General features: G+C 58.9%; 1 protein-coding gene and 1 long non-coding RNA gene across 2 annotated transcripts; both read left to right on the top strand.

Annotated features, from left to right (window-relative positions):
- Positions 1–980: 980 nt before the first annotated feature.
- Positions 981–3,622, top strand: LOC145721455 (uncharacterized). The gene is made up of 2 exons (XR_014145130.1): positions 981–1,172; positions 2,530–3,622. It is a non-coding gene; the product is annotated as an uncharacterized LOC145721455 (long non-coding RNA).
- A 469-nt stretch (positions 3,623–4,091) lies between these two features.
- Positions 4,092–11,796, top strand: SSTR3 (somatostatin receptor 3). Its single transcript, XM_006742224.3, has 2 exons — positions 4,092–4,751; positions 8,802–11,796. Exon 2 carries the CDS (start codon positions 8,838–8,840, stop codon positions 10,104–10,106), a length of 1,269 nt encoding a protein of 422 aa, XP_006742287.1. The 5' UTR covers positions 4,092–4,751; positions 8,802–8,837; the 3' UTR covers positions 10,107–11,796.
- The last annotated feature ends 8,745 nt before the right edge of the window (positions 11,797–20,541 follow it).

Below are 20,541 nucleotides of genomic sequence, written 5' to 3'. Positions count from 1 at the left end.
TAGGAAGTCAGTAGATAATGGACAAAATTGGGGGATCAAGAGACAGAAAAATAAATCTGGTATTTGGCAAGATGGAGAAAATACAAGGAGAAAAGAGCTGAGAGGGTGGAATTGCTTCTGGGATCAGGGGTGGGTCGGGGCCATGGGAGGACTGCTGTTTTCTGCTCTTGTAAGTCTTTTTACCACTTTGGTTTTTAAAATTTAGTTGCAAACAGTACTTTGCTAAAAATAAAACCAAATAAAAAATAATTGCTTTACAGATTAAAAAAGAAGCCAGAAGAGGGAGCGTCAGAGAATGGGAAGGCTTCAGAGCAGCTGGTGCCTACACCTGCCGAGGGATTAAGAGAGCGACAAGGAAAAGCCTGTGCAAAGGGCCTGGGGCATGCACGGGGTGCTGTAGAAAGAGAGGAAGGGGCGGGTGGGAAGGAAGCAGGCAGAGGCAGTTTACACGGACTCCTCAGGCCACAGTAAGGATAGCAGATGTCATTCTACAGCAACAGGTGGCCCTAGAGGGTCTCAATGAGGAAGCAAGTGGCTTGACTTGTTTTTTAAAGGACTCACTCTCCCTGCTGAGGGGGCGGGGCGAGGGCAGAAGGACGGGGACGGATGAGGCAATGGTGGCTTGGCCTAGAAGGGAGGCTCGGGGGATGGAGAGCGGTGAGCAGGTCAGAAAACAGAGAGTCTGAGGTACAAGCAATGAATCGTAGTGCTGGGGGCCGCAAGCTCACAGCCATTTCCTCCGTTTGACCATCATAAGAACCCAGGGCCAGACAGGAAGGTGGACACATTCGACTGAAGGAGGAAGTTAGCAGAGGGGTTTCACAAAGTCACGCTGCTTGACTGGGCCAGGGAGGGGCTGAGACTCAGCTGTGCGGTCTGCTGGCCCCTCCCCGCCCACATAGGAGGCCGGGGGTGGGGCTGGGGGCTCATGCTGCGTGTAGTTTCTCAGTGTCCCTGAGATTAACTAATTCTGGTCTCACCACCCCTGTGCAGCAGGTGCTGAAGCTGAGGGTCGGAGGCTCAGAGAGGCTAAGTCACATATCCAAGGTCACACAGCCAGTGAGTGGAGAAGCTGAGATTCGACCCTAGCAGGGAACAGCAGGGGCCGATGAACCCAAGGACACCTTTAATGGGGACTCCTGTGGCAGAGGCCCAGGCGCTGGGCCGGGAAGGTATTTTGGCTCGCCTTGTCTTATTTGAAGGACAGACCTCAGCATCAGTGGCTCGGGCCCCCAGCCTACACTGTGGTTGGCTCTGGCCCAGGCATTGGGGGGTGGGGGGGGGCAGACAGTACTGTCTGGGCCCTCAGGAGTGGGAGGAGCCTGGGCCCCAGCTTCTGGAAAACTGCCTGTCTGATGGCAGAGACACAGCCCCTGGTCACAGGAAGCCCTCTAGTCTGAGGGTGGAGACGTGGCCCCAGTTTGGGGGAGGTCAGGGTCTGATGGGGCAGACATAGCACTGTCCTAGTTTTGAGAGGCAGTCCAGGCAGCCCCTCCAGGGTACCAGGCAGACATGGCAGCGCCGAGTGCCAGGCCTGAGGTCAGAGGTTCTCATGCTCCAGGACCTCCATGCCAAGCAAGGTGGGGCCACCTCCCGGCTCCGACACCCAGCAGCCCCAGCCTCCCAGGGCTCACAGGGATGGAGTTGCACTTCCTCTTCCTGCCCTGCCACCCCCAGAAGGAGAGGCTGATCAGGGATCCCTGGGTTACTTCTGCTCGGGGAAGGCCCCTGGGTGGCATTCGGTGTCTGACTCAGGCCACACCTGCCCCCAGCCTGGTGCCGGGGACCCCTTACCACCCCTCAGCCTCCAGCAGACATTCAGCAGATTATAGTCTCTCCTCCTCTGTCACCCTGCTGCTCGCCCTCCACCCATCTTCTCTTCCATAGACACACCTGCGCTAGGCCAGTGCCAGGCCTGGGGACATGGTGAGGCTGGGGGCTCTGGGGAGGCCTAGCTCATCTAGGACAGGGAAGGCTCCAGGAGGAGGCCACCTGAAGAAGGACTTCAGCTCACATGTAGGGGTGGGGTGGGGTGTGTGAGGGGAGTGACCAGGGCTGGGGCACAGCCTGTGCAAAGGCCCTGTGGAGAACCAACACTGTCCCCGGTGCCTGACTGGTGGTGAGCCCCTGAAGAACAGAAATTAGGTCAAGAAACTCCTCTGCTCCCGCCTGTGACGCTCCCGACCCACCCAGCCTGAGATAGGGCCCTCCGTGGTGTGGCCTCCCGAGGCCTCCCCTGCCTCCCTCCCCTCCAGCCACCCTGCTCTCCGCCTGGGCCCTCCTCCTTAGTTACTGCTCGGGCCTCTCACTGTCTCAGAGGCCTGAGCCACCCCTCTAGAGGCAGTGAATGAATGAATGGGTGAGGCTGGGTGTGCCTGGAGCTCGGGGAAGAAGGAAATGAGCAGAGCAGGATGAGGCAAGGCTAGTGGGATATAAAGCCTGGAGGGCTGCTGGGCGGGGGCGGCTAATTCTGAGGCGCCCTCAGGCAGGGGAGGCACAGGGCCATGGAAACCCCTTCCTCACTCCCAGGAGCTGCCTGGAGCCCTCCTACTCTTCAGGAACTTGCACGGACGGGCAGACGGACAGAACACTGGGAACCCCTGGCAAGTGGAAGGACAGCGTCAAGGAAAGGGGTGTCCAGGAGCCTCTGGAAGCGGGTGTGTTCCTAGTCCTACTGTGTTCTGCGGTAGCCAGAATGGCTCTTCTGGAAGAATCTGATGCCGGGCTCTCTGAGGACCTACTCCACCCCATCCCTGGGTGCCTAGTGACAAAGCAGGTCCAGCCCCGGCCCTGAGAAACGGCCCACGATGGGAAGGGGCCTGGATGGTGCCTGGCACGCTGCAGGTGCTCAACCAAGACCCCCTGCCGTCCTTCCTCCCTCCTGGGACTGGTCCCGCCTCGCCCTCTGAGCAGGGGCAAGGCCGCTCCGCCGGGAAGGTGCTTAGCGGCACACCGTTAACGTGGGGCCGGCCCTTCTCCACTCGCTGGCTGTGTGATCGGAGTAAACTGCTTTCCCTCTCTGAGCCCCAGCTTCCCACCCGTAAACCAGATACACTGTACTGCTCACCGTGGGCAGTGTGGCGGCCACGACGAAGACGCAAGGCAACGCGTGTGAAGCAGGGGGCGGGGCTTAATACCAAACGGCCATTGCTAATTGACCCCCCGGCAATTATAATGGTCACATAGAAAGAGGAGCTTAGGAATGATCCAGTCCAACCTCCCGACTATCCAGATGAGGAATCAGGCCCAGAGGAGGGTCGACTCACCTGTGGTCACAAGATCGGTCAGCAGGAGCTGGGGTACACATCCAGGGGCAGCCAGGGGTGTGCTCAGGCCCCGGGCAGAGCACCTTAGACCATAGGCTGGCAAAGCCGGCCCACCGCCTGCTTTTGTCCAGGCTGCCGACTCAGAATGGATTTTACAGATGAGCATTTGCAACCGATTTGAGGATAGGAAATACTAACTTGAACTCCAGTTAAGCACAATGTCCCCCTCAGCCCCCACCCCCGCCCAGAGAATTCCACTCTTCTCAGTAGTAGCAGACTGGGTTATAAAACATTGTCCTCAGTTATTATTATATTTTAAATTGTGTCAATTTATAAACAGTGGACATTTGTTTTCTCCTGTATAATGTCTTTGATTCTGCCCTTGACCCCCAAAACCTGAATTATGTATTCTTTACCCCGTCCTCCAACCCCCCCACCCTGCCCTGGGCTCTCCGGGCTCAGTCAGGACTGCTGTCCCCAGCTGGCCTTCCTCTGCTTGGTGTCCAGCTGGCAGCCAGGACCGTGGACTCCCAGCCCAGTGCTCGTCCATGCTCCCAGCCCTCCTAGCACTGCCCAATCCCTCACCTGCCTGGCCTCGGGACCCAGCTGTCGCCCTGGGGGACATGTGCCACGGGGGCCCGGGGGGCATCCGGCTCCCCTGAGCCCTGCGTTTCGCCCCTCCACAGCATGAGCCAAGGCCAGCGTGGGTGGCCAAATCTCCACAGTAACAGGGTCTGCCTCTCCCCAACCCCGCCTCCTTCCCTAACCTGCCACCCCTCCCCCCTCCCTGCACCTGCTCTCCAGCCCCCCCGGACCCCCCCCCACTCCTGCTCCCTCCTCCCCTGGCTCTCCATGTCACCATCTGTAGCATAATCCCTCTCTGTCACTCTGCCTGCCACCCCCTCCTTCTCCTTCCTCCTTCCCCGCTCTCCATCCCTGCCTCTCTCCACATCTCCCTCTCGCCCCTTCTCTCCTCTCTGCTCCTGCTTCTCTTCTCCCTGCCACGCATTTCTTATCACTCCCCCTCATTCTGGCTTTCCACCCACTCACTGTCTTCTCTCTCTCTCTCCACCTCCGACTGATCCCCCCTTTCCCCTCTATTTCTATTGGCTTCCGACAGTCCCTGCTCCCCTTTTCTTTTCCTTGGGAGGTTCTCTGTCCACCCCCACCCGGAGCTCCTGCCCACAGACCCCCCTCTGTGCCTCTAACCGCCCCCCCCAGGATGTGTCCTGGAGATGGGGGGGGGTGACGCACCAGGCACCCGTGGGAAGTCAGGGCCGGACACCAGATGGGAGAGGCTCTGTGGGCAGCCGTGGCCGCCGCAGGCCTAGGAAGGGGCTCGGGCCGTAAGCTGTCTAGAAGTGGGCAGTGTGTGGGGACCCCAGCTAAGGGTGCTCTGGGCACTTGGGGCCTGGGCAGGGAGAGGGGGCAGCAGAATGGTAACCAGCCTGGCGGCAAGCAGGGGAGCCCTCACCCCATGGGCAGGTAAGGAGGCTGGGGCCTGGGTGGGGTCCCAGAGGGTGGGGTGCTGGAACCCACCCCCTGCCCAGGAGAGAGTGGGAAGGCCCAGGGAGGAAGGAGGCCTCCCTGTGACCTCTTGGTGGGCTGTGGGGGGTGGGGGGCAAGTTCATCTCAGATTCTTGTGCCATGGTTCTAGAAACTGGAACCACAGAGCAGCAGAGTGTCAGAGCTTGGAAAGAAACCAGACACATCATGTCGGTGGGCCTCCTCGGCCCCCGGGGCCAGCTTCCCTGAGGTCTCCCTCCGTGCTGGGCACTGCGTTTGGCACACTCCCATTTAACCTTATAGCAACCCTGGGACGTGGGTTTACCTGTCTTCATTGGAATAGGAGGAAACTGAGGTCCAGAGACAGGATGTGATTTGCCCAAGGTCACACAGTAATTGGGTATCATCATTCTGTGGTAGAGCCCAAGCCCCCAGCCCAGCGTTTGTGGGGTGTGTTCCTGGGGGTCAGACCCCAGGCCTGGAATGGGAGTGAGTCCGTCGGCACTGATTGACACAATCCAGATCTTTGGGGGGAAGGCCCAGGGTTGCAGAGGGCAAGCAGAATGCGGTTGGCCGGGGGGCATCAGCCTGCAGGCCTTGGGCCGTCCCAGGTCCCAGTCCTGGATTCCTCTCAGCCGGGGGCCTTCAGGGGAAGCCAGCAGGGCCAGTAGGTACTGATGGTTAATGAGTAGACAGAACTGGGTTTGAATTCTGGTCTCCCACTCACCAGCTAGGGGACCTTGTGCAAGTTACTGAACTTCTCTGAGCCTCAGCTTCTTCCTCTGTAAAAATCCTCCCTCCTGGGCTTTGTGAGGATTTCATGATGTGGGTCCGAGTCTTGTGCCCAGGAGCAGTGGCCCGCCTCGTTTGGAGCTCTACTTGCTGAATTGCTTCGTCTGTCCTCATTTCCCAGTGCCAGGCGCTGTGCCAGGTGCTGGGGCTAAAGAAGTAAGTAGCTCAGGGTTCCCACAACCCAGATGCAGCACTCAAGAGGGTAAGCGGATGGGGGCAGACAAATGGAAAGTGGTTGGGGGTGTCTGGCATCTCTGAGCGGCTGTCCTGAATTGCTGTGTGGCTCAGGGCAGCCCCTCACCCTCTCTGGGCCTCTGTCCCCTCTCAAACTGTCCTCTGAGGAGTCCGCCCCCAGTTTTCAGGCAAGCTTGTGCCAAAGATAAACCAGACAGGGAGGAAAAGTCCCTCCTCCCTGAGGATGAACTAGATCATGGACAGGATTCCGGCTCCTTAAAGAAAAGGCGGCACCTAAAGTGCAGGTTGGCTTATGCCTGCAGAAATCTGTAATTTTCCTGCTTCTGGCGCCCGGCCTGTTCAACTTTGACAGGGAAGATGGGCCCAGATGAGGGCGGAGGCAGAGTCTTCCAGGGCGGCTGGGGCTTTGGGAGGGGCTGTGGCATCCCCCACAGTACAAAGGCAGGGCCTGGCTGGGTATGCTGTGTTCCCAGGGCCGCGCATGTTATTACGTGTGCGTGTGTGCAGGGTACACACGTGTGCCTGAGCAGGAGGGGGGCGGTCCCCTGAGCTACCTCCAGGCTTCCCTGGGGGCATCTGTCCCTGCAGCCTGGAAATTAGGTTTGCCCAGCTCCCTGCTCCTCTCTCAGGAGCCTGGCACTTTCCTGCCTCCTCCAGCCCTGGGCTGTGATTGGCTGCCCCACAGGGACACTGGAAAGAGGATGCGCGCGCAGGGCGGCAAGGTGGACGGATGGGTGACGTAGGGCTCCTGGGCCGAGGAAGCCAGAAAGAACTCCGAGGTCTCAGATTCCACAATTCCAGGTGGAAGAGGGCTGATTCTGGCATTCAGGAATTCTGACATTCTGATTCAAGGACACAGAGTCTAAAGATCCAGAACTCCATAACTGAGTTCTAAGAATCTAAAATTCTATTTTTAGGACCCTACGATTTCAGAGGTTTGAGCCCCTGATCCTAATAGTTCAAGAACCCAAAGAGCAGTGAGGGGAGCTCTGCATAGCCTGGTGGGAGAGTGGGATGCCAGCTGGGGGCCTCCCCAAGGCTCAGCCTCAGTCTGCCGGCCTGTGAAATGGAGGTGTGTGTGTGTGTTGGAGCATGACCTTCAGCGTCCTCCCAGGTCTGCCCCTTCCTAGCTGTGTGACCAGGGTGGTATGGCCTCACCTTTGCAGAACTGGCCGCACTGTTAGGATCCTCCCTGTCCAGATAGGCCCTCCTTGAGTGGCACGTCCCAGGCTCAGGAAGGCTGATGAGGTCCTGGGGTGATGACAGGTTGGGGGCTCCTCCCCTGGGGTTGGAGGAGCAGGGAGGGGGTGCTCTGAGCCCAACCAGCCTGGGGTGTCATCAGGAGGAGCCACGGCCAAGGGGTTCTTTGCCATTCTCTGGATTGCCTGGCCTGGTGCTCAGAGATTATTTGGAGCCCAAGGTCCTTGGGCAGGGACAACCAGGCAGGCTCACCCACCCAGGGGTGTTTGCTCCAAGTCGGGGTGCCTCTCCTTTCCAGAAGCTTTGCATCCTAAAAGTAGTGTCTGGATAGGGCAGGCAGGTGGCAGGTCCCACTGGAGGGGATCCAGGCTCAGTGTTGGCTCAGAGTGGGGATATCGGAGGATTTCTCACGGTTTTCTGTAGGGAGAGGCAGGGGACGGACAAGAGCCAAGAGACTGGGGGAAGCTATCAGGAAGAAGGGGTGAGGAGAGGTCCAGGCCCCCGAGGAGGCTTGGCCTCTAACCGGGCCTCCTGAGAGCCAGGAAGTCCCACTGAGGGAGGCTCACAAGTTCTGAGGCGGGTGGCCTTTCCGAGCGAGTGGGGCTTGAGTTTCTGCTATCAGCAATTCATGCCCCCTCTGCATTGAGAATTGTCTACTCCGGGTTCCTCTGATTCACTCAATGCTTCAAACACTGATGCAGAGCCTATACAGTGTGAAGGGATGAGGAGACGGTTCAAAGCTGAGAGGGTGTCTCCACATTTAAGGGGAGCCAGTCTAGCCGGGGAACAGGAAGAGTCCTAGCTCCTTAGGATACACGGCAGGCATGATAAGAAAGGGACTAAGGAAGTGAACGGGCATGCTGGTTCCCACTCTGTCATTTGGCAAACTCTTATTCATGCTTCAAGACCCATATGAAATGCCCTCTTCTCTGGGAAGCCTGCCCCACCGGTGCGGAGGGGGTGGCTCTTCTTGTACTTACTCCCAGTGTGCTGTGAATTTCTCACCACAGGGAGAGAAGGGGCCCCATGTGCCCACCCCCCAGGTTCACAGCTAGCCACCCCAGGCAGGGCCTTTGGGGCACTATGGGATGGGCTAGGCTTGGGAGGTCTCCAAGCATTCCAATTCCCAGGAGAGGGGACATCGCTATACTTGTGGTTCTTAACTCCGTTCAGAATCTGAGGAACCTGATCAAAGCTCTGGGATTTGCCCAGGAAAGACATGGACGCATTCACTTGCACCAGAGTTTTGGGGGTTCATGGATCCTTTGCAATTCATCTAGAGACGCAGTTCCAAGGTTAAAGACCTGCGATATTCAGCACTGGTTTTCAAATGTGAGGGCTGGGACCTGCTGGTGGCCGTCTTAGTCCATTCGGGGCTGCTATAACAGAATACCACAGCCTGGGGCGGGGGCTTATAAACAACATTTATTTCTCACAGTTCTGGAGGCTGGAAGTCCAAGATCACGGTGCCGGCAGATTCAGTGTCTGGTGATACCTGCTTCCTCGTTCACAGTCATCTTGCTGTGTCCTCATATGGCGGGAGTGAGGGAGCTCTCTGGGGCCTTTTATAAGGCCCTGATCCCATTCAGGGGGGCTCCGCCCTGAAGACATAAGCACCTCTTGAAGCCCCCCGCCTCCTAATGCCATCTCTGGGGGGTTAGCATTTTAACATACAAATTTGGGAGCAGGGGGGACACATTCAGTCTATCACAGTGGGTGATCCACTTGGGGTCAAACTCTGGCCAGGCACACTGCAAGTCTCCAAGGTCAGTGTGATGGGGGAAGGGCATCGCAGAGAAAGCCATCATCCACCATGACGCGGCTGTGTCCTTCCTCCTCCAGGCCAATAGCTGACCGCTGACCACCCTCCCCACGGCCATGGACGCCCCTGGCTATCCTGCATTGGCGCCCACAACCTTGGAACCTGGGAACACCTCCTCGGCCTGGCTCCTGAATGCCACCCTGGCAAATGTGTCGGCAGCCCCCAGTGTGGCAGGGCTGGCCATCAGCGGTGTTCTGATCCCACTGGTCTACCTGGTGGTGTGCGTGGTGGGCCTGCTGGGCAACTCCCTGGTCATCTACGTGGTCCTGAGGCATACGGCCAGCCCTTCGGTCACCAATGTCTACATCCTCAACCTGGCCCTGGCCGATGAGCTCTTCATGCTGGGGCTGCCCTTCCTGGCTGCCCAGAACGCCCTGTCCTACTGGCCCTTCGGCTCCCTCATGTGCCGCCTGGTCATGGCCGTGGACGGCATCAACCAGTTCACCAGCATCTTCTGCCTCACCGTCATGAGTGTGGATCGCTACCTGGCCGTGGTGCATCCCACCCGCTCCGCCCGCTGGCGGACGGCGCCCGTGGCCCGCACGGTGAGCGTGGCCGTCTGGGTGGCCTCGGCGGTGGTGGTGCTGCCCGTGGTGGTCTTCTCAGGGGTGCCCCACGGCATGAGCACCTGCCACATGCAGTGGCCTGAGCCGGCGGCCGCCTGGCGCGCCGGCTTCATCATCTACACGGCCGCCCTAGGCTTCTTCGGGCCGCTGCTGGTCATCTGCCTCTGCTACCTGCTCATCGTGGTCAAGGTGCGCTCGGCCGGGCGGCGGGTGCGGGCGCCCTCGTGCCAGCGGCGGCGGCACTCGGAGCGCAGGGTCACGCGCATGGTGGTGGCCGTGGTGGCGCTCTTCGTCCTCTGCTGGATGCCCTTCTACGTGCTCAACATCGTCAACGTGCTGTGCCCGCTGCCCGAGGAGCCCGCCTTCTTCGGCCTCTACTTCCTGGTGGTGGCGCTGCCCTACGCCAACAGCTGTGCCAACCCCATCCTCTACGGCTTCCTCTCCTACCGCTTCAAGCAGGGTTTCCGCAGGGTCCTGCTGCGGCCCTCCCGCCGCGTGCGCAGCCAGGAGCCTTCTGCCGGGCCCCCCGGGAGGACAGTGGAGGGGGAGGAGGAGGAGCGGGGGGAGGACGGGGAGGAGGGGGCAGGGAAGCAGGGGGAGGGGCGGGAGATGAATGGCCGGGTCAGCCTCATCACGCAGCCTGGCACCAGCAGGCAGGAGCGGCCGCCCAGCGGCAAGGCCGGCAAGGACAAGCAGTTCCTCCCGCAAGAGGCCTCGGCTGGGGACAAGCCGGGCACACTGCACGTCAGCTATCTGTAGGGGCCTGCGGAGGGCCCGCGGGGCCCACGGACAGGACAGAGGCTGTGGGTGGGCCTAGGGCATGGCCGTCCATGGTGCCAGAGGCCCACGATGGGATGCTTGGAGGCCTGGGCTCTGATCCCATAGCTGCTGAGACTCGCTGGGTGACCTTGCCTAGGTCCCTTTCCTTCTCTGGGCCTTGTGTTCTCTTCTGTGACTCAGGGATGGGAGTAGTCGGCCAGGATAAGCTCTGCTGGATGAGAAGTCCAGAGGGGCATCGCCACTGGCTGGCCTTCCTGAGGGGGGCCCAGTTCAGGGGACAGGTGCAGACTGGCCTTCCCCCTCAAAGAAAGAGCATCCTAGTGGACCAGCCTGAATCTTGGCCCTCGGAGCGACTGACCAAAGTCTGGATTTCCTGGGCTCAGAGTCAGGTTCGCAGGGAAGGGACTGGTGTAGAAGTAGAAGAAAGTCTTAGCCAGTGCAGGGACGGATACAAACTGCTCAGGCCCCACCTCAGCTCTCCCCCACTTGCTGCAAGGCCTTGGCCGGCTCTTCCCCTCTCTGGGCCTCAGGCCTCACCTGCTGAACAACCCAATAACCTCCAGGCCCTCTTGGCCCAGATGGTCAATGCTGGGACTCCTGTGTTCCTGGCCCTGAGAGGCCGTGGATTTTCCAGGAAAGCCTCTCAGGCCAGCTTCAGGGTCCCTTACCACTTGGGCCCATCCAAGGCCCCGTATCTCATTTTGTACTTGGAATTTTATATTCATTTTCATAAAGAGGGTCTCCAAACTGCATAAGTTTAGGCCACTCAAAGCCCCACTCAGCCCTTTTGAGGGCAGCTGACCAATTCCCAAAGCAGCTCACATTGTGTCCTGTGGCTGGGGAGGGGGGTGTCTCCGGGTGTCTGAGGGCTCCAGGGGCCCCCTTATAGCAGCACCCATCAGCGTTCCTCCCCTCCCAGAGACCCAGGCAGGGCCCAAGCCAGGCAGACTGGTGGGGAAAAGCAGTGTCTAAATAGCATGGTGAGGAGAAGGAGGAAGAGGAGGAGGGGGAGGATGAAGAGGGAGGAGAAAAGAAGAGAGGAAGGAGGAGAAAGAGGGTGGAGGACAGATCTGCCCCATGACCACTCAGCCATCCTCAGCCCCTCTGGGCTGAGCTCGGTGGCAGCATTGCTGAAAGCAGGTTGTGGATGCCTGGTCTGATCAATCTCAAGGGAAGGATGCAGTCAAGATGGGATAGCAAATGCTCTGGAAGGTACAGCGCAGGCTCCCTTGAGGGCCTGTCTGTGCTGGTAAGAGGGCCTGCGCCTTGACGGTGGCCTAGGGACAGAGCTGAGACTCAGGGCCCCGCGGGTCGGGGATCAGGCCTCCCCATTCTCTATATTCTCTGGGGCCACAGTGTGGGGCGGCCCAGGGAAGACAAGACAAGGGGGGCTGGCGAGGACAGGAGAGGCCGCCATGCAAGGACTCTCTCCCAGAGATAAGCCCTCAGAGCCATGGTGAGATTGGCCCTCGGGTGAGCGGCACCTCAAGCTAACTCCCTCCATCCCCCACCCCGGCAGAGGGCAGGGGAGTCCTCAAGGAAAGCACGCGAACCGCAAGTTGGAAGACCTAGATCTTCAACCCACCTCAGGATCCTAGCCTGGACTTCTCTGGGGCTCAGTTTCCCCATCATAAAATGGAGGCTGTCCCAGTCTGCCTACCTGCTCGGATTTGGCGGGGGGTGGGGTGGGGTGGGGGGGCAGGGGCGGGGGATGAGTCATGCTGGGCAAACCGGCCCACACAATACAATGGGTAGAGGTGGGGGTGTCAGATTACAAAGTGGAGGCAGCTCTCATGCCAGGCTTGGCCTACACCTGCTCCTTCATCAAGTGGCCTCTCGGTCTCTGGCCCTTAGGTGTAAGGATAGTGCGTGACCCAGGTTCGGGGGATGGGGGGGAGGCAGAGGCCAAAGATGGAGAGGTGGGGTTTGGGGAGTGTGCCCGCTCAGAAGTTCACAAAACCAGACCTTGTATGGATGTTGGAGCTGGAGACCCAGCCCTCAGTCTGGGGTTCCCCTGAGGAGGATCTGAGTGAAGAAGGGCCCCCGGCATTTCAGCATTTCCTGGCTGACCCTGCCTTCCTGATTTCTGGGACAAGTGAGCCTATTCAGCAGGGGTGGCTGGAAAACCCCTGAGGGAAACCCTTTGCTTCTCCTGCCCCTAGCTCTTGTCAATAAAGACGGTGACACATGACACCAGCTGTGACCTGGGCCAGTTCCTCTGCCATGTGCTGTGTGTGTAGCTTGGTGGGCATGGATGGGTGTGTGTATGACGTCTCTCCTTCTATTCATCTCTCAACCCTGCATGCCTAGGTCTCTGGGTATGGCCTCCCCGAGTCTAGGTCTCCAGCGTGCAGGGAAGATGCCCCACAAGCCTCAGCTTACATCCTTACAGATCTTGATCCCAAAGCAGTAGATAGAGTCTTTTCCTGTACCCCAACAGCAAATCTCATGGCAGAAAGCTGATTGGCTTGGCTCAGTCACGTGACAGCTCCTTGGGCCAATTACCAAAGACAAGGTGATGAAGTGCGATGATTGGTCAGGTGTGGGTCACATGCCTATCCCCCCCCCCCCCCCCCGGAGAAAGTGGGACGCTGTGAGGGACAGTCTGGCCTGACCCAAAGGCAGGGGTGTGCTCCAGGCAGCAACAGACTGTGTGTGCGTTTGTGAGCACGGGGTGCGTGGTAGGGGCTTGGGCATCTCAGCCACATCCACGCGAGTGAACGCGCGTGGGGGTGTTAACACCAAGGGTCTACTGTGCCCGAGGCGGGTGTGCATGAGGTGGGAGCAGAGGGACTGCTGGGGGCTAAGTGTCCCATGGGAGTGGTTTCCCCGCCAGGGTTCCCCCTCTGGATCCCACCATGCCATGTGTCACTGCCTGTGCCCGCTCACATTTATGCGTGTGGATGTCCCAACGTCAGCCTTGTCTCCGCGGGCAGGGACTGTGTTCCCAGGGTCAGGTAACTACGACTACTTGCAATAAATGAATGAATAGGGGAATTCCATCTCACAAACTCCAGGGGCAGTTTTCACCCCGTGACTCTAGCCTCCTTTGGATGTGTGCCACGCAGTGACCCTGAATCAATGGGGGGAAGGCCAGGGGGATGGAAGGAACCTATATAAGGGTTTGGGCCTGGAATCTGTGGGTTATTGGAAGCGCAGGAGCCGTAGGGTGAGGAGAGGCTTGGGGCTGGGGGCCTGGGCAGGCAGGAAGGGGTGGAGATGACCCTCCTGCCTGATTGCTCCTCTCCAGATCTTCAAGTGGCTCACACCCAAGGCCTTACCTTGAACTTGTCTCTCAGAGGCGGTTGCCAGGCAACAGCCCATGGCCACCAGGCTCGGGACCAGGACTTCCTGCGTCAGCATCAGCATCAGTGGGGAGGACCTGGGTGTCTCCAGGGCCTGGGCTAGGGCAAGCCAGGGTCCCAGGCTTCAGGTTGTCCTCACCTACAAGCGGTTCCAGGAGACAGAGGCCACCAACGCGTGGGGAGGTGACAGCTGGGCTCCACAGGACTACAAACACAGAAGGAAACACTCTAAAGGTGGCAAGAACCCCAGGCTGGAATGTGGGGGCCATTCCCAGGAGTAGCACAAGGCCACAGTCCTGCCACGGCCTTGCACTGCCCCCTGTCACTGGCAGGCCCTGGTGACATTCTTGGTGAGACCACTGGAAGCCTGTGGGGGAAATGCATCCCCTAAAAGTTATGGGACCTGAATCAGGAGGCCTGGGACCGAGGCCCACTCCGTCACAAACCTACTGTGCAGCTTTGGGCCATTTACTTCACCTCTCTGGGCGTAGCTCATGAAGTTAACAAAGATTTTCCCGAGCACGGACAGTAGGCAAGGCTCTGACCCTGGACTGAAGGTGTGGTGGAGGAAGACAGACACAGTCCCTGCGCCCTTGTTGTTCCTGGGCAGCCACACAAGTAAATGTATGACTATCTAGTTGGGAGGGAAGCGTGATGGGGGAGGGGTCACAGGGGGGGTTTCTGCACGGGGAGCAGAGGGCAGCCAGCCGAGTGCCTGGCACAGGGACCTGTGTGCGCTAAGACCTGAAGGCCAGAGGAACGCAGTCAAGAAAAGGAGGAAAGGCAGAGGTAGGGCCCGGCTGAGGGGCAGAAGTTGTGTCAGACAGGACCTCGTAGAGGGTTAATTCCTGTTGCGGGTTGAGTTGTGTCTCCTTGCCAAATTCATGTTCAAGTCCTAACCTCCGGTCCTCTGGATGTGACCTTCTTTGCAAGTCCGGTCCCTTCAGGTGAAAGTAGCTAAGATGAGGTCATACTGGGGCAGGGTGGGCACCTAATCCAATGAGACCGGTGTTCTTAAGCAAAAGGGAGATTTGGACAGACAGGAGCCCAAGACGCCGGGGGATGCTTCTACAAGCCCCGGGACACCGAACGTTGTCAGCCAAGCGCGGGAAGCTGGGCAGGAGGTCCTCAGAGCCCTCCAGAAGGAAGCAACTGTGCTGACTCTTTGATCTCAGACTTCCAGCCTCCAGAACCAGGAGCAAATGAATTTCTGTTGCAAGCCACCTACTTTGTAGTACTTGGTTACGGCAGCCCCAGCAAGCGAACACAGCTCCCCATGTGCAAAACAGAGACTACGGTCCCTCCTCTCCAGGACCTCCGGGGGGTGGTCTGCTGGACTGGCCCGCTCACTCTTTCATTCAGCAAGTGTTTTGGGGGGCAACTGCCAATTGCAAAAGGCTGAAGGCAGAGAAGTTGCAAGGCCTGTCTTTTAGGAGCTAAGGAAGTCACAGTAAAGAGAAGAGATAAACTAGCCCGTTCTGAAGCACATGGACCCTGGAACTGCCTGGGTTTGAATCCCGGCTCATCCATTCACTAGCTGTTTGACCTTAAGCCCGTTAATTAACCTTCCTGTGTTTTGTCTCCTCCTCTCTGAGAAGAGGATGAGAGCAGATGTCTCTATTGTTGGGAGGTTTAAATGAGTGAATATTTCTTAACAGTTTAGCACAGTGCCTGATGCGTTAGGTGCTATGTTCAATGAACGTGAGACGTGCTTTCACAGAAGCAAGAATCCCTCCACGGGTGGGGGGAAGAAGTCTCCCCAGGAGGCATGATGGCCCCGCTGAATGTAAAGAGGAAACGAGTTTATGCACAGGAAAGGGGGCATGCAAGACAGTCCAGGCACTGAGGATAGCTCTGATACCCATTTACAGCGGAGGACGGTGAGGCCAGGGAGGGTCAAGCACCTGGCTCAGGGTCACGGTACCAGAAGCAGGACCAAGAACCCTGTTTTCCCAGCCCTCAGTCCAGTGTCTATAGTTTTTTTTTTTTTTTAAAAACTATGAAACTGAGGGGCAAGGTGGCAGGAGCGATGCGGGGAGTGGAGAGGTGCCAGCACTTCGGTGGCCACTGGGTGGTGGCAGATGGTGTCCTCAGGGAAGACCAGACAGGCATGAGGGCAGCCCAGGCCCGGCGGGGACTCCGTGGCCTCCTAGAGGCTCAGCCACCCTCCAGTGAGCCCTGCAGCCCAGCACAGGCCTGGCCCTCAGACCTCGCTGCTGTGCACACAGGGGTGAACGAAGGGCAAACACTTGTGCATGTGTGTGTGCGGAGGGCATCTTTTCAAAAAAAAAAAAAAATGCCTGGGCCACACCTGGCATTTCCAGGGTCCCAGACACCTCAGGTCCTGGTTCACACATCCCAGGAACACAGCCTGGAGGCAGCCAGGAGCCGAGGTCCCCTGTGGCCGGCTTGTTACAGGTGCGGAAAGGGAGGCCAGGGGTGGGACGTGGCCCCGGGTCCTGCTATCTGCTTTAATTCCCAGCAAATATGTCATATTTGCACACCGATCGGCCAGTCCTGCGCTGCATTTGGTCAACACGGCCCGGAGCCTGCTTTGTTTCTCCATCTGTAAGGAGGGGTTGTCTCTGAGCTCCGGCTTCCCTCCGCTCATCAGACAGCGCAGGTCCCTCCTGCTCTCTGGCCGTAAAATAGCAGCAATCACGAGGACAACAAAGCAAACTCACAATGCCTGTTTACGAGGGGGGCAGTCAGCTGAGCTGTCAGCCACGCAATCAGGCTCCAACCCCAGCGCCACCACTTCTTAGCTCTGCGGGCCTCCGGGCTAGCCTTGGAACCGCTTGGAGCCTCAGTTTCCTCTTCCATAAAATGGGCTTCCTACCCTCACCTCACAGGACTGTCGCAGCCGGACTGGCTCCGGCCGGGGCCTGCGCTGTGCTCTGTGTCCGGCAGGGGGCGCCACGAGACCTCCGCCTGGTCGCAGCTCCGCTCGGCCGGACTCGGCTCTCTTCGGCCACGTTCGGCTCCACTCGGTCAGACTCGGCCATGTTCGACCGCCCCCGCCAGGCTCGGTCAGACTCGGCTCTGCTCGGTTGTCCTCGGCAGCACTTGGCAGGATTCGGCTCTGCTCGGCCGAGTCCGGCCTTGCTTGCTCCTGCCGGACTCCGCTCGGCGCTGGACGCGCAGAGGCCCCTCCCTGGCGCCGCGGCGGCTCGTCGCTGCGGCCTCGGGTTGGGCTTCCCGGGTAGAGGCCCCTCGGCCAGAACAGAGCCGCGAGTGTCCGCGCGGCGGGGTCCGGTTTGGCTGAGCCCTGGGCCGTGCTTTTCCGGGGCATCAGCCCGGCTGGCAGTCAAAGGAGCGTGCCCGCGGCCGGCAACGGTCTTTTCCCAGTGCTCGGGCCGAAGCGGGTGGGCCTGGGGTCGGGGAGCCGCTCCCCTACTTCTGCCCAGCGAAGCGGGGAGGTTGGCTGCTGCCTCCCCACTCGCCTTGGCGGCCTCATCATTCTGGTTCTGCCACTAGTCGGCCGTGGGGAGGGAGCCCGTTGCTGCACCTGTTCCCTTTAGCCTCAGTTTCCCCCTCTAACAGTTCACAGGGTTCTTCTGGGGCGGGGTGGGGGGCGGCGGGCAGACGCCCCGAGTCCTGCTGGCTCTTTCCTTCCCTGGGCCTCTTGGGGATTCAGTTTCCCCTTCTGTAAAATGGAATTAAACTCTCCCAACTCGGATTAACACCCTTGGGATCAGACATGGATTGTTGAAAGCAAGTGGAGAAACTGAGCCTGGAGGTGGAAGTTTACCCAGGACAACCCGGCTCCGTAGAACCAGGTCTGGGGTTCTCCGCGCAGGAGGAAGTGGGACGAACTGCTTGGGAGAGGGAGGGTCCCATTGGACCCTCTGGCCACTTTGTGGGGAATGGGGTTTGGAAAAAGTGCATGGGCGCCCCAGCCAGCCCCTAGCGGGTCGCAGTGGGCTCTTCATCCTTCTCCTACCCCTCTCCTACCCCCTTAGCTCCTGAAGAAGGGGATGGGACGGGTGGGGAGCGTCACAAGCCGCGGGTGGGATGAAGTGGGGGCACGGGGGGTTGGGTCACACAAGCCGCCGGGCCGAAGGCTCTCCCCAGCAGGTGGCGCTCGCGGCTTCCTTTGTTTAGTTTCTTAATTGGCTACAACCCTGAGCAATTAGATCTGTGACTTGCCATTCACAACTTGCAATGCTGACTCCAGGAATCATGTTTGCTCTATCACGTTTTGACAGGCACGCGTTTTATTTTTTTAAATAAATGAGGGGTCCTGGCACTTTGTAAACACTGACTCACTATTTTTATACCCTCTCCCCAACCCTGGGCTGTAACCTAGGTGTGGCTAGGAGCTTGGTTCTGAGAGTCTTTGAGTCCGGGACGCATTTTGCTCATCTGTAAAATGGGGATAATACTTGTGCCTACCTCAGAGAATTGTTGAGGGATTAGATGAGTTAACACACGTAAAAACCTCAGAACAGAGCCTGGTAGGGAGTAAAAGCTGTCTTTTGTGAGCAGGGACAATAGGCAGGGGGTGGGTGGGGGCAGACACGGCTCTGCCCTGGGTTTCTGGTCTTGGTGACCGAGGTTTTGGCTTTCTACATTGGGGTTGTACCCTTGCTGATGGGGGTTATTGCAGAGTGATGAGGGGTATCCCGGGCCATCTTCTCCTCTGGACGTGCTGTCTCCTGGGTCCCAGGGCTTCCGACTCAGGTGTGCATGAGGAGAATGGGCTCATACCCTTACCCTATTCAGAATGTAACCATGGAGAAGCACTGATGGGTGACCAGTAGAGGGTACCCCTATTGGGTATCCCACCAGACTGCTCAGGTGCTCTTGGCCTCCTCATGTCCCCCTGGCCCAGGGACACCAAGGCTCAGAAGTAGGAAGTGTGCCCAAGGTCACCCGGCTAGAAGGAGCTGGAGATGAGACATAACCCAGTTTTGTCTGGCCCAGGTTGGAGCTCTGTCTCCAAGCTATCTGGCCAGCCGGGGAGATCCTCCGAATGGCTGGGACACCAAGGGATGCGGCACAAATGAAGGTATTTTTAGGCAGAGGGAGAGTGAGAGGAAAAATACTGAAGTATAATATATCTGAGTCTTGCTCTCTTGTCCGCCCTGCCTGCAGCCAGCTATTCTGGGCAAAGAGAACAAGGGGCCCTTTTCTGGGGCATCGGCCTGGCTGGGAGCCAAAGGAGTCGGCCCTAGAACCTGGCAAATCCAGTCCCTCTCCTGGCCTCAGCCTCCTCACCTGTTAAATGGGATGAGCGGCCTTTGGCAGAGGGGCTGTTGAGTGTGGCATGGGGCACAGTGCTGGCACAGCATGGGATAAACTTCCTGTGTCCTCAGGCTGTGCCCCCCATCCCCCATCTGTCTTCCCTTCCCTTCTCCTTTTCCTCTGATTCTAGGCTTTTGAAGCCAAAGGGCTCAGAGGCAGCCAGGAGCTGTCTCCCCCTCTGGTGCTGCTGACTCAGCCCTTTTCCTGGGGGCAGCAGCATGGGGAGGGTGGGGAGGGTGGCTCCCCTTGGCTCCCGCCCTCTGCAGCTCTGGCTCAGGGCCCTGGGAATGCTGCCTGGGGCAGGGCCACGTAGAGGGCATGGCCAGTGTGGCCCTGGTGTTTTCTCAATGCCATAGTACTTCAATCTGCTTTTTGGGGGACCCCCCTGGACCCCTAAGTAGGCCTGTGCTGGGTGAGGGGGAGACTCCAAGTGGGCTTGGGAGGTGAGAGCCGCACCTCGAATCTGGGAGAATCTGACTCTCATTCCAGCTTGGACTCCGGTCTGCTGTGACCTTGAGCCAAAGCCTGGGGTCTATCCTTGACCCAGAGACTGGGTCACAGAGTCTCCACTGGTCACATTAAGTAATTGGGTCAGGCCATCTCTCAGGGTCCTTCCAGGCCTGACGTTCTGCTGCTTGATTATCCCCAAAACTGCTAGAAAAACCAAGGCCCAATGTGGTCAAAGACACACAGGCCCGGGCTTTTCTATCCTCCACATTTGCCCAGTTGAGTGGGGACTAGGGTTCGGTGTCTGAAGCCCCAGACTGAAATCCATCCCCCTCAGATCTCGACATTTCTGTACAGAGGGCAGTAATGTCACCACCTTCCTCTTCCCAGGGGACAGACTTTACCTGCCCCCCCCCCCCACGGCCAGGCATGCTCATAGGACTCTAGTGGGGTGGGGACCGCACCTTCCTGTGGGGCTGTGACCCTGGGAAAGCGCAAGGCTGGGGTCGGCTTAGTTGAAATAATGGATGGGAACACCCTTCAGGGACCAAAAGCCCCTGCAAAGATGGGACCTGGCCCGGGCAGTAAGTACTCAGCCAGTGCGGAAGGAGAGGGTGCTGGAGGAGGAGGGACACTGGGGACAGTCTGTGCACAGGGGGGCCTCAGACCCCAGAGTCCCAGGGCTGCGGCTTTGGAAAACCTCCACAGACCAACGGAAGGAAGCTGGGCAGGACCCCGTCCAGGTCCAAGGGCATACTCCACAGGCTGCCCTCCTGCCAGCAGGACCCTTCTTGGGGCTCATTTTCATAGAGCGGTTGGCTCCAGAAGACCCAGTGGGTGGACCCATCAGGGGAGATTTCCAGGCAGAGGATGGGGACTTCCACGTCCACTGCGGAGGGGGGTGTTGACCTGGCTGCCCAGCCCTTACCTGATACCTGAGGGGGTAATACCTGCTCATCGACATGTGCTGAGCCTCCCCTGTGCCTGGCACAAGGGGGCTGGCGACTGGAGTTCTGCAGACACCTAGGGACTGAGAGGTCAAGGGATCGGCCCAAGTCCCGAGCTAGTGGGCAGCCTTGCCCTCTCCACTCTGCATCCCGCCCCTGTGATGCAGAGCAAATAGGCCAAGCCCACCCCTCACCCCGGATTCTAGCGCTGCCTCCTCCTTCCTGAGCAACTTGGGGGGCTCCTGCCCCCTCCCTTCCCTCGATTTTCTAGCCTGCACCTCAAGGGGCCTTAGGCCCCTTCCTGCTCTGACTCTGTTGGGCCTCTGACTCAAACCAGACCCCACTGGACCACCAAAGAGTTAAGCAAAGGAAATCCCCAGATCCCTTGGCTCCCTTTATCTCCCGGAGATCATCCCAGAGGCTGGAGGGGAGGAGCAGGGAGGAGGGGAAGTGGGAAGCCAGCTCACC

The sequence above is a fragment of the Leptonychotes weddellii genome, chromosome 5 (genome assembly GCF_054177405.1).
Source record: "Leptonychotes weddellii isolate Sample4059 chromosome 5, ASM5417740v2, whole genome shotgun sequence".
NCBI lineage: Eukaryota > Metazoa > Chordata > Mammalia > Carnivora > Phocidae > Leptonychotes > Leptonychotes weddellii.
The sequence above is the reverse complement of the archived record's forward strand: the minus strand, read 5'-3'. Positions and strand labels throughout refer to the sequence as shown.

Bases quoted from the DNA above. Each gene is read 5' to 3' on its own strand.
- SSTR3 (XM_006742224.3), top strand. From the start codon at position 8,838: ATGGACGCCCCTGGCTATCCTGCATTGGCGCCCACAACCTTGGAACCT.